The 16,500-nt window shown below is 39.9% G+C and overlaps 1 protein-coding gene across 1 annotated transcript in view; it reads right to left on the bottom strand.

Moving 5' to 3' along the window:
* ITGB3BP (integrin subunit beta 3 binding protein) overlaps positions 1-16,500 on the bottom strand; it is a 51,980-nt gene that overhangs the window by 3,565 nt on the left and 31,915 nt on the right. The window contains exons 5-8 of the mRNA XM_084635775.1: positions 13,730-13,808; positions 12,057-12,150; positions 11,370-11,429; positions 394-447 (exon numbers count right to left, since the gene is read on the bottom strand). Coding sequence (XP_084491901.1) covers positions 395-447; positions 11,370-11,429; positions 12,057-12,150; positions 13,730-13,808 — 286 coding nt within the window. The 3' untranslated portion in view covers position 394. The remainder of the gene's footprint in view (positions 1-393; positions 448-11,369; positions 11,430-12,056; positions 12,151-13,729; positions 13,809-16,500) is intronic.

Below are 16,500 nucleotides of genomic sequence, written 5' to 3'. Positions count from 1 at the left end.
TTCTAACACTCAAATTCTCTTATTCCTTTGGTCACATGTGCCTATTCAAGTGTGGAATATTTGAAAAACCTTCTAGTTATCACCTGACCTTGGTGACTTGGAGAAATCCTCCTGTAAGAGTCTCCAGTAAGATTGGTTCTTATTGAACCTACAGAAATCTATTTGCACAGCAAATCAGCAGAAATTTTAAGAAGTAGATTAGTTTTTTATTATTGAGATATTGCATTCACGAGCAGCAATTGTCTTCAAATCAAAATACGACAATTTGATCATGCACATCTGTACCTACTATGATCGTTCGTAAATGCTTAAATAAATTCAGTCCTTATAATTACCATTAATTGCAAACATTAGTTTGTGTAGTCAAACACCAAAGTGAGAAAGCTCGCTTACCTCAGTTAATGAGCGATTTAAGGAATTCATAGCTGTTACCAGATTGTACATATTCTGTGGATGAAACAAAGCCAAATTTTCACAAACAGAATGATGTTTTATTTGTAAAATAGAAATCTCAAAATCAACATGCTGCTAAAGTAAGATTTCCAGAGTTCAGAATTTGTCAATATTGTAAACTACAGTTTTTAGAATGTATGTTTTGCTATTTACATTTTCATGATTCCATTACTTAACTCTGACCACTTAAAAATACATTAAGATTTTAAATATATAAAGGTTTGGATAAACACCAGGAAATATAAAATTAAGAGTTACAGTAATTTAATGTGTATTCTATCAGGGCTTGAATGGAAATATTGACAGATAAAGAGAGACTAGAACTTCTCGTTTGTTTACATGCTTCTGCAATCTAGGATTAAGTTGTTTGGGGTGGAATCTTAAATTAAATGCAGATGCACAGACAATATTAAGCGAAGTCTTATAGCCTATGGACATTTTACATATGGGGCACGGTGGGCAAGATTTCCTGTTCATTGGAAGGGTGGAGTTACCAGTTTCTTGGGGATTCTCTTACTTTAAGGGAATCCCACAATAGGGTAGGGCTAGCACAGGTGGCCTTATGGAAAAGGTGTATCAGAGGCAGGGCTTGGGGCCTAAGGATGGTCTGGAATGCTGCTGTATACTTGCAATCTGGAATGGCCACTTAGTGGTCTGTGGGTATGTCTGCATTGCTGCCAGCTCAGGTAGTCATACCCGCACTCACTGATTGTATTTGCATGCTAAAACTAGAAGTGTAGCCGTGACAGCATGAGCCTCAGGCCGGGCTAGCAGTGTGCGTATGTGCCTTGGACAGAATTGTACTCTGGGCAGTTCACTTGAGCCGCTTCTTGTGCCGCCACAGCTACCTTTCTGTTTTTAGAATGCTAGCTCAGTCAGAACTCGCACAGGTGTGGCTCCCTGAGCTGGATATTACACCTCCAGCGCTAGTGTAGACACACCTTGTAATGGGGTATACAAACCCTGCTCTAGACAAGAATGGGTTAAAGAGCAGCTATGTGCTCAGCCCAACCCACCCCACCTGAGAAGCATGCCAGACTTGAGGAGGAGTCTTAAAAGGGAGAAACCCAGCTTAGAACTTCCTAGCCCCAGCGGGGGACGGACCTCTCATTCTCAGCTCCAAGAGGAACAAGCTGCCTTTGGTAGCCTGTGAACATAGAACAGTAATACAGATGGCTGAAGGACCATGCAGGATAGAAGGGCTGATGCTGCTCTCTAATTCTGTTAGTTTAATATACTTTCTTTTGTTACACTGGGAATTGGGAGAGGGGGTCTGGCCCCAGGGTAGATCCTTACTGAGAATGCAAGCTCCCTGAGGAGATAGGCTAATGTAAGAAGTAGCCTAGGGAAGAAGCAAGAGGTCTGACCAGACAGACCTTAACTGCTTGTTACAGGGCGCCTGGGCCTGGGTTCCTCTACAGTGTCACTGAAGAGGTGAGCATGAAGAGCCCAGACACAGGGCCACAGTAGCTCTATTGGGCCTAGATCTGGGCCACTGACCTGACGTGCGGTTGTGGGACTTTGAGTGTACTCTAAAAGGGGTGAGACTACACATGACCTTGCCAGAGGGCTGAGTCACAAGATGAAGGAAACCAGCTGTGGACCTGGCCAGCTAAGCTACGAAGACAAAAAAATCCTACAAGGCCACACTCAGGCCCAGTGCAGCGCATTGACTGGTGAGTCACTTTGTCACAGAATCACTGCAGCTGAGCAAGGGTTAGAGCAGATCTGAGGCCCGTAACAGGATCGCTGCATTTTATGTGCTAAGGATTCTGCAGATTTTGCTTCTGTTCTTATTTCGGGCAATGAGCCAGTCAGAGTGAGCTCAAGATCACGTATGGCTGGAACATCTGGCTATCACTCACGCTGTGTGAGAACAAAAAGGGAGGGAAGAAGGGGAAATGCAGATATCATGAGTGGAAGGCTGTTAGGCCTTCATGGTCTGTTTTAGCCAAACTGGGTGAGAATTGATGGAACCTGATTGTATTAGCTTCAGAAACGCACAAGATTAGATATGACCACATTCACACTCAGGAGAGAATTTTCCCCTATATTTTCCACCATAGTTTGGCCTGCATAAAGTAGTTTTTGCTTTCAGTGGGTTTCTACCTTACTCTAGGTTTCAGTAGCACCAGCCACTTGTATATTTACTGCACAGTTTAAGTACTGTTTAAGTATTTTCTTTTCTGTTTACATCTAGTTGGATAGGCTTTGGTGATACATGGTCTAGGGGAGTAGGGAAGTAGCTGGTCCCTGCATGACAGAGAGGAGTAGCTCAATCAAGTGACTCTATCCTTAGTGTGCATATGCTTACACCTACCATCTTTCACAGACCAAGGCTTCACCTTTATGAAGGGTGCGGGGGAAGAGTGCACACATATGAAGGTCCCACATTCCCAGTTTGGCTGTTGTCCGCAAGGCTCAGGATGCCTGTCCCAGCAGCCCAGTGAAAGAGTACAAGCAATGGACTCACAGTTTCCAAAATAGTGCCTGGGTCTGGGCCAAACCTGACAAGGAATTCTGGCCTAGTCTAGGTTTGATAAAGTTATTTCATAAAAAATACATCCAGTGTGATTTACACCATGTGTATCTTTATTTATAGCCTTCTACCCACTAAACAAATTTTCCTGTTTACACAAGGAGCCATTAAAAAGAAAATTCTACTGAGAGTTGCCTGTATTTAGAATAGGGAAATAACTGACATCACAGACTGTATGGTGTGGTAACTGACAGTAACAGACTGATTTAATAGTGATCACTGTATTTCCAAACTGCTGGTTTCTTTGTGCTGTGATTTCTGAATAAAAAAATCCTTACTTGTAATAACTTTGTACTTGCCCAAGTGCAAGTAGTTGCATAAGAAATCCACCAGTGCAAAGAGATACAAGTCACACAGTCTGAAAAAGTATCTTGATAAAATATCTAACTCACCCTGGGTTAGACTCAAACTGCATTCATTAAGTGAGGTTTTTCTAAGAACTTTCAGTCTAGCATCTTTGAAGAAATATCTGTATTTATAGTTTTCTTTATACACATAGTATTAAGGGTTATGTATTTAAATAGCCAACAGAGAATATGACCTATTATAAACCCCACAGATGCTCACATGACTTACTATACCTGTCCTAAGTTTGCATTTTTCTCCTTTGTGATGCTAAAAGGATGATCAGGTCCATCCTGTTCTCTGCCTGTGGAACATAATAGTCTAGTCTAGTCTCCTGTGGGCCTCATTTACTTTACTCTCATTTCTGTTGCTGGGTTTTGTGTGCGGGTGTGGGGTGGTGCTTGTGGCCTGTGACACACAAGAGGCCAGGCTAGATGATCTAGTGGTCCCCTTTGGCCTTAAAAGCTATGACTCAAAACATAACAATGAAGTAGCATTTTCATAATTGTCAACACCTTTACAGACATACATCTTAATTATGATCCTCCCCCCCCCCCATTTTAATAAATACAAACCTAGCAAAATTTACCTAACCTTCACTAAGGTCAAATCCTGTCTTGGTCACTGCAGCTAGAAGAAATGTTACCCAGTGCATTCCCTGCAGTTGAAAACCCATATACCAGCGCAGAATTCTCTGATGTTGGCCAGAAATGCAGAGGTGGGAGGATTATCCCATTCTTTGCTCCAGTAATAGCCCCCAGCTAGCAGATGCTGCTCTCTGCAGCACACACACCAGCTGGATAACAGGGCTTGATATGATACCCTAAACTAAAGTCCTTGGAGTTTCAGTGCACAGACATGCATGGTAGTTGCCTGACTACTAGGTACAAATCCTGCCCTGCTGCTTCTGTGGTATGGCAGAAGTTCACAGGTGCCGTTCCCTCCCAATCCACTTTTGTATAGCAAAAGGGCAGGATCTTCCCAACGTCCGTCTCCCGTTCCTCCCCCCATCTCTCCCCCACCACTAAATTGGACATTTACACATCTAAAAAGGAGAGAGAAAAAAATGTTCACCTGTCAGGTGCTATAAAACCAATCTTCTCCTAAATGTGCCAGAATAATTTTTCTCTACCTCAACCACAGTTAAAACCTTCACTCTATTCATTACTGTCTTTTTATAGTATTTTTATTTAATAAAACCTATTAAGACTACCATACAAATCTCTTTACTTATGCTTTTATCTTTTAACTGATCAATTTTTATATTGCTGACATCCCTTCTTCACCATTTGCTCATTTAAAAATTCATAGTATATGAGCTATGTCTCTGGAGAAAATGTCTATAAAATTTGTTACAGCTGGCAAATGTGTATGAGTCAGTGATAGCACATGACTAAATGCTTCACAGAAAATAAAATTTGTTTCTGTAGTAAGCAGAACTGTTTAAATGTTATTTATTTTTATGTTTCAAAGAAAATATATTGTGAAGTGCTGCATTGATTTAATACACAACAATGTCTGTGTACACGCTGTACAGGGAAAATTTATGAAACCTTTGCACAACTCCTTTAATTGAATTTTCCAAATCTCTCACCACACACAAATAATCAATATCTTCTGCAGAGAAAACCAGTCAGAATTATTACAGTCTTTCTTTTCAATTTTGTTGTCATCAGCACATATAGAGCACCTGGATATTTGTAATGTCTGGGTAGCAAGTTATTTACACCTCTTAAACATAAGACTGCTATTAAGTGAGTTCCAACTGTTTCTTTATTTAAAATAATTATATTCCCAGGAGAATACAGATAGAGTATTTATAGTCATGTAGGAGTTGCTATACATATTCATGTTGTAATGAAGCAGTAGTTCTTTTTAATTTTTCATTAAGCTTCATACTCTAAAGCCTTGATCTGTCAGATTATTTTTTTTAAATTGATTCTGAAAAAAGTAGATAGGAATATAGGGAATAAACAAAGGTGTGAAAGTTCATGAATCAATGTGGTTGATACCCACACAGAGAAGGTAAGTTGACAGTCCAGTATATACATATGTCTGAAGTCTATAGCCGTGTATCTCATGTGCATTTCTGTCAGCCAACAGTTAATAGCTTAATATTTCATCTGCATAGCATAGGATGTTAAATCATTGGAGAGGTTTGTAACTTACTCCCCAAAAAGCTCATGTCTCTGACCTCAGACACTGTCCAAATTTCAAAATGTATTTTATATTTACACTCTAAGGTGCACATGCAACACAGTAAAACCAGAGCCTGCTGGGAAAGATTAAAAAAAAAAAAGAACGAAGAGAAAAAATAGTACACTCTGAGTCAAAAGAAACGGTCTACAATCTCTCTTACCCATCAGTGGTATTTCTCAAATGGACAAAGTTAGTCTCTCACTTCAACCAGGACAACCACGTGAACCTAACTAAAAATTCAATGGCATTGCAGAAGTTGGGCACTGGTGAAGGCACTTTTTGCTTTCTCCAGCCTGTAAGGCCATCGAATTTTCCGTAAGTACAATTCCAAGCTTGGGGGAGGACACTTGGATGGAATGAGAAAAGAGCTCCATTCAAGTTTAGCCAAAGGAACAGCTTTTATCCAGACAGTGCAAGCTACAATGAAGCAAAAATCTCTGAACAGCATTAATGACTCAACTATACAAACAAACAAAATGAAGGGGAAGCTGATCTTTGTCTACTAAAGAAATCCGTTTTACAGTTTGCTTGTTCTTAACTGTCTGTTGTGAAAGTGGAGGATAATGTCCAACTAGTTTAGGTTTGTAAACACTCCCTAAATACAAGAGGGTGGGATTATTTCTTGAAAAGAGAAGGTTGGACAACTCTGCCACAGGCTGTTTGTGCAGAAATATAAGGGTCAGATTCTTTCCTGCATCAAGGTGAAGGCAGTCAAGGGGCTGGTTTTGGCTCCTTAATTCTCAAACTGTTCAATGAAGGTCATAGTTTGTAGCTGAGTTCACGCTCTGAGACTCTCTTTCATTGAAGAGTGACCTGAGAGTATTTAAAGACAAGCTTTAGATGAGACAGGGATCAGAGACAATTTAGCTTGACTGGTGGTAAAGGTGAGGTTTTAACTATAGGTCTCTCTCCAACCCAAGAGGCTTTTTAGGTTTAACAAAAATTATCTAGCCACATTCTTAGCCTCCACAAAGGTGATGGCCAGTACATCTGGGAAGACAACAGCATGTCTCCTGATGTAAATCTTGTTTGGGTATAATTGCAGGCTACTTGAGTACCTTGGGTTGCTAAAGGCAACTTCTTGCTAGCTGATGTTGAGGCAGTGAGTTTGAGCAGCCATAGTCTAGTAGCAACTGATGGTTGAGGGCAACTGATGTTTGAGAATTTTTGCATGAGTGACCGAAAGACTCAGTTGGAGCAGGGTGCACTACTTGCATAGAGGAGTAGTTATTTGTCTTCTTCTCAGCCTCCTCTGGTATATCAGGTATAACTAACTAGAGCCAAGAAAACTGCACCATCCATCCTGTGGAGGCTAACAGGAACCTTGAAACCCCCTAGACTGATGTCTCATACAGCTGTAACTTCATTAGTTGCACATGCCTGTTCCCATGTGATTGAATGAAAACTCATCTGGTTAAAGACTGACTTGTTCACCTGAAAACCAACATTGTTAAAGACTGTGTGCAAGGAGAGGCAGAAATTGGTTCCATTACGCTGTACAAAAAGAGGTAGGAAGAAAAACTTCCTTATTGGTGCTGAGGAAGAGTAATTGTAATACAAATACGAAATTTACCCAACTTTTTGCAAGGATGAGTATCTGGAAAATGGGCTCATTTTCCTATTTTAATATAGCCTGGAACTTAAGGCTCTGAATATAGTTTTTCTTGATACTGTAAATATATGATCATTTGAGAATCTTTAGCCAGAAGACTCTCTATTGCGCCTTGCAGAACACAACAGACTCATTCATGGGCATGGTTCATGCTCATTTTAGTGCTACACTGTTTTTCTTTACAGGAAATGTAGAGAAACTATTAATATTTTGTAACTGCCAGCTGAAGTTGCATCACTGTTTAGAATTTTATCATAGTCAATCCTCTAAATGCTCAAACTGTTAAGCGTTCTTTAAAATATGCATAGTGCAACCTATATATTTATTCTCAACACACACAAAGCATGTTTTGGACTGCAGCAAACTGACTAGATTTCATCTCTTGGCAGCTGCTCTAGAGTTTGCTTACATTTTATTCAAAAACATTTTGTTTACTGTAAATGCTAGTCATGGACAAACAATGATGCCATTTTTTATGCTGATCACACAAAATGATATACTGAGTTCTACATAATGCTGCCCATTGACTAAGGAATTTTCTGTATTAAGTTGTTTTAAGCAGAGGTTGTTTATGTAAAGTAAATAAATTTCATGCCTCACCATGTGATGATAATGTGACATTCCATCTGTATCAAGCCACAGAATAGTCATAGATTTCAAGTTTTGAGCGTAACTAATTAAAAATAATTATGAAAAAGAACCACATCCAAAACTAAAAGGGTAAAGTAAAAAAATCTCCAAATACTTTCTTATATCACACTTTTTCTTTGCTCCTCTTTTTCCCATACTTTTAAAGACAGCAAAATGAAGCTCAGTCCTTGTTGAAGTAGAAAAGACAGCAAAATGAAGCTCAGTCCTTGTTGAAGTAGAATTAAAATAGATAAAGTTGTAACAAAGTTGATAAACTTATTAAAGTGGTAACTATGCTTCTGCCCTACTTTCAGACAATGAATTCAGATTCAGGGTGAAAATCTCATCTAACAAGCATGATAGTTGGCATGGGCTAGTTTCTGTAGCACAAATGGGCCTATACATTTGCTTCACCGTGGCAGCTAGAAAGCATTCACAAGAGATGTTTCAGAGTAACAGCCATGTTAGTCTGTATTCGCAAAAAGAAAAGGAGTACTTGTGGCACCTTAGAGACTAACCAATTTATTTGAGCATAAGCTTTCGTGAGCTACAGCTCACTTCATCAATGCAAGAGAGGCACCAGCTGCCTGCCAGCAATGGCCCAAGATGCTCTCCATTGGTTTTCACTGGCCAAGAGGCTCAGGAGTCCATTGTGAAGATAGCAGCGCAGACTTCCCTTCACGCTTTTCAAAATCTCAGCTTACACAAATGATCAAATTCCACCAAAAAAGATGGTGCAACTTGTTCCTTTTCTCTCTGTCATAGTCTCCTCTGAGCCAGCAAGACTATCTTGAATTTCATTTTTTTTTCCCACTGTAGGAGGAGAATTCCCCACAGCAGGAGGTATAGGGAGGGATCTGCAGCTGGGCAGAGGCAATCCACGTTGATTTGATGGCTTGCTATCTGCAACAGTTTCTGTTGGTTGGAACTTATGGTGGACAAAAAGTTCATCTTCCTTTTGCCGTTACAACATAGGATAGTAGAAATTCCCTCCTTTTTATTTTTTTCAATTACACGTATCTACATTTTAAATTAATTGATGGGCTCACATTTATCAGTCATCAGAAAATAATGGGTACTTGATAGGAGGTGTGGGGGGGAAAGCAGGAAGAACACATGTAGGGGTTAGTGAGTCAATGGTAGTGGACTGACTACTAATGGCTACAGTGTTTCATCGGATTATTTCTTCACCAGGGAATTTCAGAAGTCCATGAAAACGCAAAGAACCTGTGTTCTTATCCAGCTTGTTCTTATCCTTCATGTTATTAGAAATTACTACTCTCCTAGTGAGACTCCGATCATACCTGTCTGTTATATGTCTCCCTAAATCCATCAGGTAAAACAGAGAGGGAAGTTTGTTTACATGTGAAAGAAACTTTGTAATGACAACATACTTGACTTATGAAATGAACAGAGGCACTAGAAGCCCTAACTTAGTATGAGATGCACGTCAAATATTTTATTGGATATGGATCAACTATTGTCCAGATTCATGATGGTTGTTTACACCTTTGCTACAGAAAGATGGATTTTTTTTTAAAGTTTAGAATTTGCAGAACGTTGTAGAGATTTGGGGGGGAGGGGTTGAAAGGCCTGTTGCTAGGAATTTAGTTTTGCTTGTTGTATACATTAGAAGATATTAATTATTATTTATTAAACACAGCAAAAGAAAGGAGGAGAAAAAGGCAAAAAAATTGTAGCTTTAAAAAACCAAGTCAGTCTTCATATTAAATTCCTTTATAGTCTCTTCTCCCTCTCTCTATATTGACAGATTTTAAAACAAAAAATTCTTTCTTGGATGGTTTTTTAAAATGACATTAAATATTTTTGTTGGGGGGAAAAAAGTATTAATTATATACTGTAGCTCTCAGGTTTTGCAGTTTAAGTCTGATCCTGTTTCTTCCTAAAATAAACCAACTGCACAAGAGAATAGAATAACAAGAGACAGGAAAAGGCATCTCTGTCTCTGTTGCTTGGAGGTTGGCTGATTGAAGACTACAGATACATGACCCAGTTAGCTCCTCTTGGACACCAGCTCTACTTACCTGGGCCTGGTAAATGGTTGGCTAGGATCGTCTTATTTCCCTTTGGCCAGTATAGGGGAGGCACAAATTTTAATTTTGATCAGCCCACTCAGGAATCATTTTTATGTCCTTGCCAAACTGGCTGTGCCCAAGAGTGGCAAGGTTATATTTACCTTGGCTGGCTAAGCAAGACTCTTTTTAGAGAACAAGCAAATAGAGAAAGAGGACAGGAATAATAATACCAGCTAGCTCTTATACAGGGCTTTCCATCAAAGTGCTTAAATAGGAGGTCAGTATCATTATCCCCATTTTATAGATATGAAAATAAGGCACAGAGAGGGGAAATGACTTGCCTAAGGTCACCCAGCCAATCAGTGGCAGAGCTGGAGCCGGAACCCAGATCTGCGAGTTCCAATCCAGTGTTCTATTCACTAGGCCACACTGATGCCTAACAAAGACAGGAGTGGAAACTGACATGAAGGAGGGGGTTTGCATCTTGGGAGTTTCTTAGGGTACAGCCTTGGAAATGGATACTGTTGTTTTGGTTCCCTTTCCTCACTTGATCCAGTCACAACATCTTTCAGGATCAGCAAAAAGGCCCAGTGATGAGATGGTAAATCTCTGGTTCCCAGAATGCAGTGGAGTGGAGTGCAGGTTACTTTGATGGTGATGCTGCTGCTCCAAAGCTTCCTGCTACATTAAGTGCCACGTGCTTTCCAGAAAAGAAGTTCCCTTAAATGGTGTCAATCTCATCAAAGTTGTGCAGTCAGAACAAATTTACAATAGTTATATATTGACACTGCTTCTTGTCTTAAAGATGACACTGGTCTGCTGCTGTAACAATTCACCAGAAAGTTTGGAAGCCCCCAATCAACAATACATTACACTAACTCAGTTCGCACCATTTCTTTGTTTTGTACTTGCCATTTGTTGTAGTTAGAAACTTCTTAGCACGTCTCTTTCTCTACCCTACAAAGGTATTCATTCTAGTGTCCTAGGGCACGCACATTCTTTTTCCACTGCAGTTTCAATTGAGTTTTTAATCAATTCTATAAGGATTTGTATCTGTCAGAATAAGTTATGAAATGATGTAATATTTAGTATTTCAGTGTCCTCAGGAGTGTACTAGTCACCTCACAATTTAGATAAGGTGAGATGGTCTCTGACTCAAAAAGATGCAAAGAAAGTTGTGTGCGAGGGAAGACAGGATGAACATGAGCAACTGCTGGATGATATGTTTATAAGGAAAAAGGCTAAAGGGCCTGATTGAAGTCAATGGCCTTTGGATCAGGCCCCAATGCACTACTAATACGTAAATGCCCTCCTTATGCATTGTTTCTGCAATAAGAACTTCTGTATATAACTAACTAGGCTAAAAAGAAACGAAGTTTCAAAGAACATAAAAGAAAAATTAATTTAGTCTATATATAGGAAGGAAACATAAATCTGATATGGTTCTTTGCTAAAGGTTATTTGAAGACTTTCAAAAGGAAGTCACTGAAAGGAACCCAATGATGGATATTAACCATCAAAGCAGATGCTAGGTAAATTAAAAAATAAATATTACCTCGGGCAGGATGTTTTGCATTACTTCTCCTCAGCAGCTTTTGTTTTTCTGCTTGAGCCACTAATGAATAAAACACATTTAAAGGTCAAGAAAACTTTACTCTAACAATTTTAATGAAAGCAGATAAAGACAAGTTACCTCGTCTTTACCACCCCCCCCAAGCAGATGGATTTTTTAAAAGGATAATAAAAACAGCACACATTGTTGACTAAAAACCATTATAAAAAACAATCTGCAAAGCCCAAGCACGTCGTCTCAAATTAGTGCTTATGTCCCACCCATTATTTTTCTTCCAATATTTCCCTCTGATGATAACATGGCACTTTGTCTCAAGTTCAGAGATGAGAGGAATGGTTCTTCTCCGCTACGGTCAGCAGAAATGCGTGCATGCCCCCAGACAAAGGGTTCTATAGGTTCATGGAGGTTTGACATCTTGTTTACATCAGTCTCCTGGACCTGGCAATCTCATGCCCTATCCTGAATGTAGTTGCTCTGGTTAATAATGTAAGCATAAAGACAGTATCAAACACTAGCATTCTATTTACAAAAACTTCTGTTTGTATTACAGTAGCACCTAGTATTAGTGATTGTATTCATGCAGAATTTAAAATTAGCATATTTGGAATAAAATCTGATAAGTGTTAGTTGTCAAATTATAGTAAAGAGATAAAAATTGTTGAAGCTTACTTAGAACTTTGGTCTTCTGCACTTCAGCTTTCAAGTTACAGAATGAGTCTGAGATGCCAAAAATATTTTCAAGCTCTCTACTGCCCTCTAAAGCCTGAAAGTAGAATTAAAAACAATACTAATTTTATTCCTAAACCAACAAATTGCTATATAGACTGACAGAGAGACAAGGTAGGTGAGGTAATATCTTCTACTGAATCAACTTCTGTTGGTGAGAGAGACAAGCTTTTGAGCTTACACAGAGCTCTTCTTCAGGTATTACCTCACCCACCTTGTCTCGCTGAAGTCCGGGGACCAACACAGTTACAACACTGCATAAACAGTCTAACAAACATTTTCAATGCAACTTATAATTAACAACCCACTCTAGCAAAGGGTAAAATTTTCACAAACACCTAAGTAACTTAAATAAATGAAAGACACTGGGACTTAGGCTCCTAAGTAAGTAGGTCACTTCTGAAAATGGAACTTGTGTGTTTTTGAAAACATTATTTGAAAACTCTTGTTATGGTTTGCTTCATTTATATAGCTTCAGCTTTTTAAATAAAGAGATTCACACCTGATCCCCACAAAAACAATTCTGGTACTTGTATAAATTTGCCTTAATATGTTACTAAAGAAAGAAAATCTATCAGCTTTTAAGATTCTCTTGCATATGGTCTTCAACAATAAATCTAAAAATCCCCACTGTATCAATTTCATTAGCAAGGCCAAGATTTTATTTTTAAATGTATTTGTAAAAGCCAAATTGAAAATCTTTAATTGAAGAATTTCAAAAATAGTGCCAGGGTGTCAATCTAAATAAGTCTTTTTGAAACAACAGTGTGTGTGTAACAGCATGAGTAAGTAAAATAAAACAATTTGAATAGGCTGAATTATTTCTGAGGACATTGAAGTAAACAAGAGAACTTTGTCATGAATTTATTCAGTACAGAGAATATGAATAAACCACATTGTGTGTGATAAACAGACTCCATCAAAAGTTGACACATTAACAATGAATTAAATAGTATGATGACTTCAACACAAATAGATGTTTAATTTTCAAGTCCTTACATACAAGAGTAGGACTGACAGAAGCTAGGACTGGATGACAAGGGCTGAATCACTTGATAATTGCTCAGTTCGGTTCATTCTCCCTGAACCACTGGCCACTGTCAGAAGACAAGCAAGATGGACCGTTCTTATGTTCTAATGAAATCTATGCAGCAATAATTTATAACTCTGTCAATACTACTTAGTAATGACCTTACATAGTATAATTTCTATACAACTTAGACACAGGGATAAAAGTTAAAAACAGATCTTTTGGCTAACTGGTTTAGAGGTATAAATTTTGCTTTGGCTGCAGGATTTGTTCAAGATTCAAATCCTGGACAAGCAAAGATGTTTCTGTGTCATACAGGGGGTCAGACCAGATGATCACAATGGTCTCTTCTGGCCTTGGAATCCATGAATAAAAAACCTATTGTGCCAATGTACTTTGAAAAGTGACTTGGGAAAAAAAAATTAAATGGTATGGTGAGCTTCTATATTTGTCTCTCAATGATTTTCAGGTCAAAAGCTTTGTTTTCTTGCCTTTAAATCTCAAAGAATACTGTATATATGATTTTATTTTCTTCAAGTTTATTTTTAAAGTACATTAAGAAAATTAATGCCACTAGAAGACAGACCTGTAAACTTGTTAAGCTTTGTCTCATTTTCAGAAATCTCACCAATGAATATTCAACTTCAGACTGCAACACCATAAACCTACATAAAAAAGAAATGATTTAAATCAATGATGTCAGGATCCATTGGGAATAATCATTTTAAAAGTCTTTCTTAGAGGCCCCCACAACAACAGTACAGTCTCAGCACTAAGTAAACAATAGTTAGTTTATCCTGATAACACTACTGTGAAGTAGGAAAATATCATCTTTGTTTTAAAAATGGGGAACTCAGGCCCAGAGAAATTAAGGCTATGTCTACACTACAGCTGAACAAGCCTCCAAGTCCAGGTAGACGGACACATGCTAGGGGGCCTTGAAGCTAGTGTGCTAAAAATAGTAATGTGGATGTTGCAGCTCAAGCTCTCAAGCCTAGGGGGTCAGGTGAGCTTGAGAGCCTGAGCCACAATCTCCATACTTTAAAAAAAAAAAAAGTTTTTAAACCTGTTTGCTCGAGCCTCTCTAGTGCGAGTTTCAGAGTAACAGCCGTGTTAGTTTGTATTCGCAAAAAGAAAAGGAGTACTTGTGGCACCTTAAAGACTAACCAATTTATTTGAGCATAAGCATGCATTCCGAAGAAGTGAGCTGTAGCTCACGAAAGCTTATGCTCAAATAAATTGGTTAGTCTCTAAGGTGCCACAAGTCCTCCTTTTCTAGTGCGAGTCTATCTACTGGAGTTGGGAGGCTTGCTCCCACTTCCAGTGTAGACATACCCAATCCGACTTGCCCATGATCACATAAAAAGGCTGTGGCACAACCAGGAATTGAACCCATGCAGTCTCACTTCAGTGACTTAACCTATAGACCATTTTTCAGTCCACAGACTTGTTCTAATACTAATGTAAAGATTAGTCAGTTTTTAGAGGTTGATGAGTTTAGTAAGAAAAGCAAAGTAGTACACAATTGGATCAGGTTCTAAATGGCAGATTATTCAGTGTACGATTGAGGATGTGCACTAAATACTTATGAGGGAAAACTGTCAAATGTTCTTCTATCAAAGACTTAGAACAGGTTCTCTTTGTAGCATGTCAGCATAGAAATCAAATATGGACAAATGGGAAAACATCCATTCACATTTTTTTCCCCAACAAAAGGAAGGATCTCATTGTCATACTGAGCCTTATGGAAAAAGAAAGTTAGTATTATTGCATTTTTACACAGCAACAGATGGTTAGACAGAAGAGGAAATGCCAATGTCAGTGTATCATACAATATATTTTTCCCCTCAGAACATAAAGCGTATGGAAGTTCACATAAAATATTACTATGTAGGTGTTTGTTTGTACATGTGCTTTATTGACATGTCACTAACTGCTGTTCACAAATTTTGCAGTTATTTTTGAACATATTGAATACAAACATTTACAGGTCGAAAGTGACTATGCTTACTACTTGGATGGGTTTGCATTTGCAAGGTTACCACCACTTGGAAACAATGGTATATACATTGACCAGAGATTTAATGTATCATGGGATTAAGAGTACTGTATTTGCATGGATTAAGAGTTTTCTACACTAAAAACAAGACATTTGTAAATATTTGCCTAAAGAGATTATGACTATTCAAAGATAATTTTTTTTAAGGTCCAAAGGGAGCCATTATGATCATCAAGCCTGGCCATACAACCTCGCACAAAAGTTTCTGCATCAAGCCCATAATTTCTTTTTGAGCTACAACATACCTTTTAGACCATACCTTGACTTAAAATCTTCCAGTGATGGAGAGTCAACCATGTCCCTACGTTAATTATTCCAATTGTTAATTACTCTCTTGGGGTTTTAGTTTAAGCATGAAGAAAAAAAAAACCTGTTTCATATGAAGGTACTGTAGTGAATTCTTCCATAATTGAAACCATTTTAGTTGATTAACTTTGACATTCATTTGTGACTTCACCACAAATTCCATGTACCCAGTGGTGAGCTGGAGCCGGTTCCCACCGGTTTGCTAGAACCGGTTGTTAAATTTAGAAGCCCTTTTAGAACCGGTTGTTTCGCGAGGGACAACCAGTTCTAAAAGGGCTTCTAAATTTAACCGTCCCAAAGTGGCGCCGACTTCATGGGTACTCCAGCCCTGGAGCACCCAAGGGGAAAATTTGGTGGGTGCAGACCCACCGGCAGCTCCCTGCCCCCCCCCCCGGCCCCAGCTCACCTCACCTCCGCTCTGCCTCCTCCCCTGAACATGCCGCCCTGCTCTGCTTCTCCACCCCCCCCCCCCCGTTTCCCGCGAATCAGGTGTTCGCGTGGGAAGCTGGGGCAGGCTGAGAAGCAGGCGGCAGCTTCGTGCTCAGGCCCAGGGAGGCGGAGCAGAGGTGAGCTGGGGCAGGGGGGCACGAGGAGGGTCGCCCGCACCGCAGCAGGTAACCTGGGGCGGGGGGAAGGGGAACCGCTCCCCACCCCAGCTCACCGCCACCCTCAGCCTGAGCGGGAAGCCGCGGCCTGCTTCTCAGCCTTCCCCGGCTTCCCGCCGAACAGCTGATCCATGGGAAGCGGGGCGGGGAGGGGCGGAGAAGCAGAGCGGGGCGGTGGGTTCAGGGGTGGAGGCGGAGCGGAGGTAAGGTGAGCTGGGGCCGGGCACAGGGTGGGGAGGTGCCGGTGGGGGTTCTGCACCCACCAATTTTCCCTGTGGGTGCTCCAGCCCCGGAGCACCCAGGGAGTCGGTGCCTAAGGCACCACTTTTGGTGTGATCAGTGACGGAGCGGCCGCTCCCCCGCAGCTACACTCCTACGTCCTTAGGA

The sequence above is a fragment of the Lepidochelys olivacea genome (assembly GCF_965140295.1).
Source record: "Lepidochelys olivacea isolate rLepOli2 genome assembly, chromosome: 8".
NCBI lineage: Eukaryota > Metazoa > Chordata > Testudines > Cheloniidae > Lepidochelys > Lepidochelys olivacea.
The sequence above is the reverse complement of the archived record's forward strand: the minus strand, read 5'-3'. Positions and strand labels throughout refer to the sequence as shown.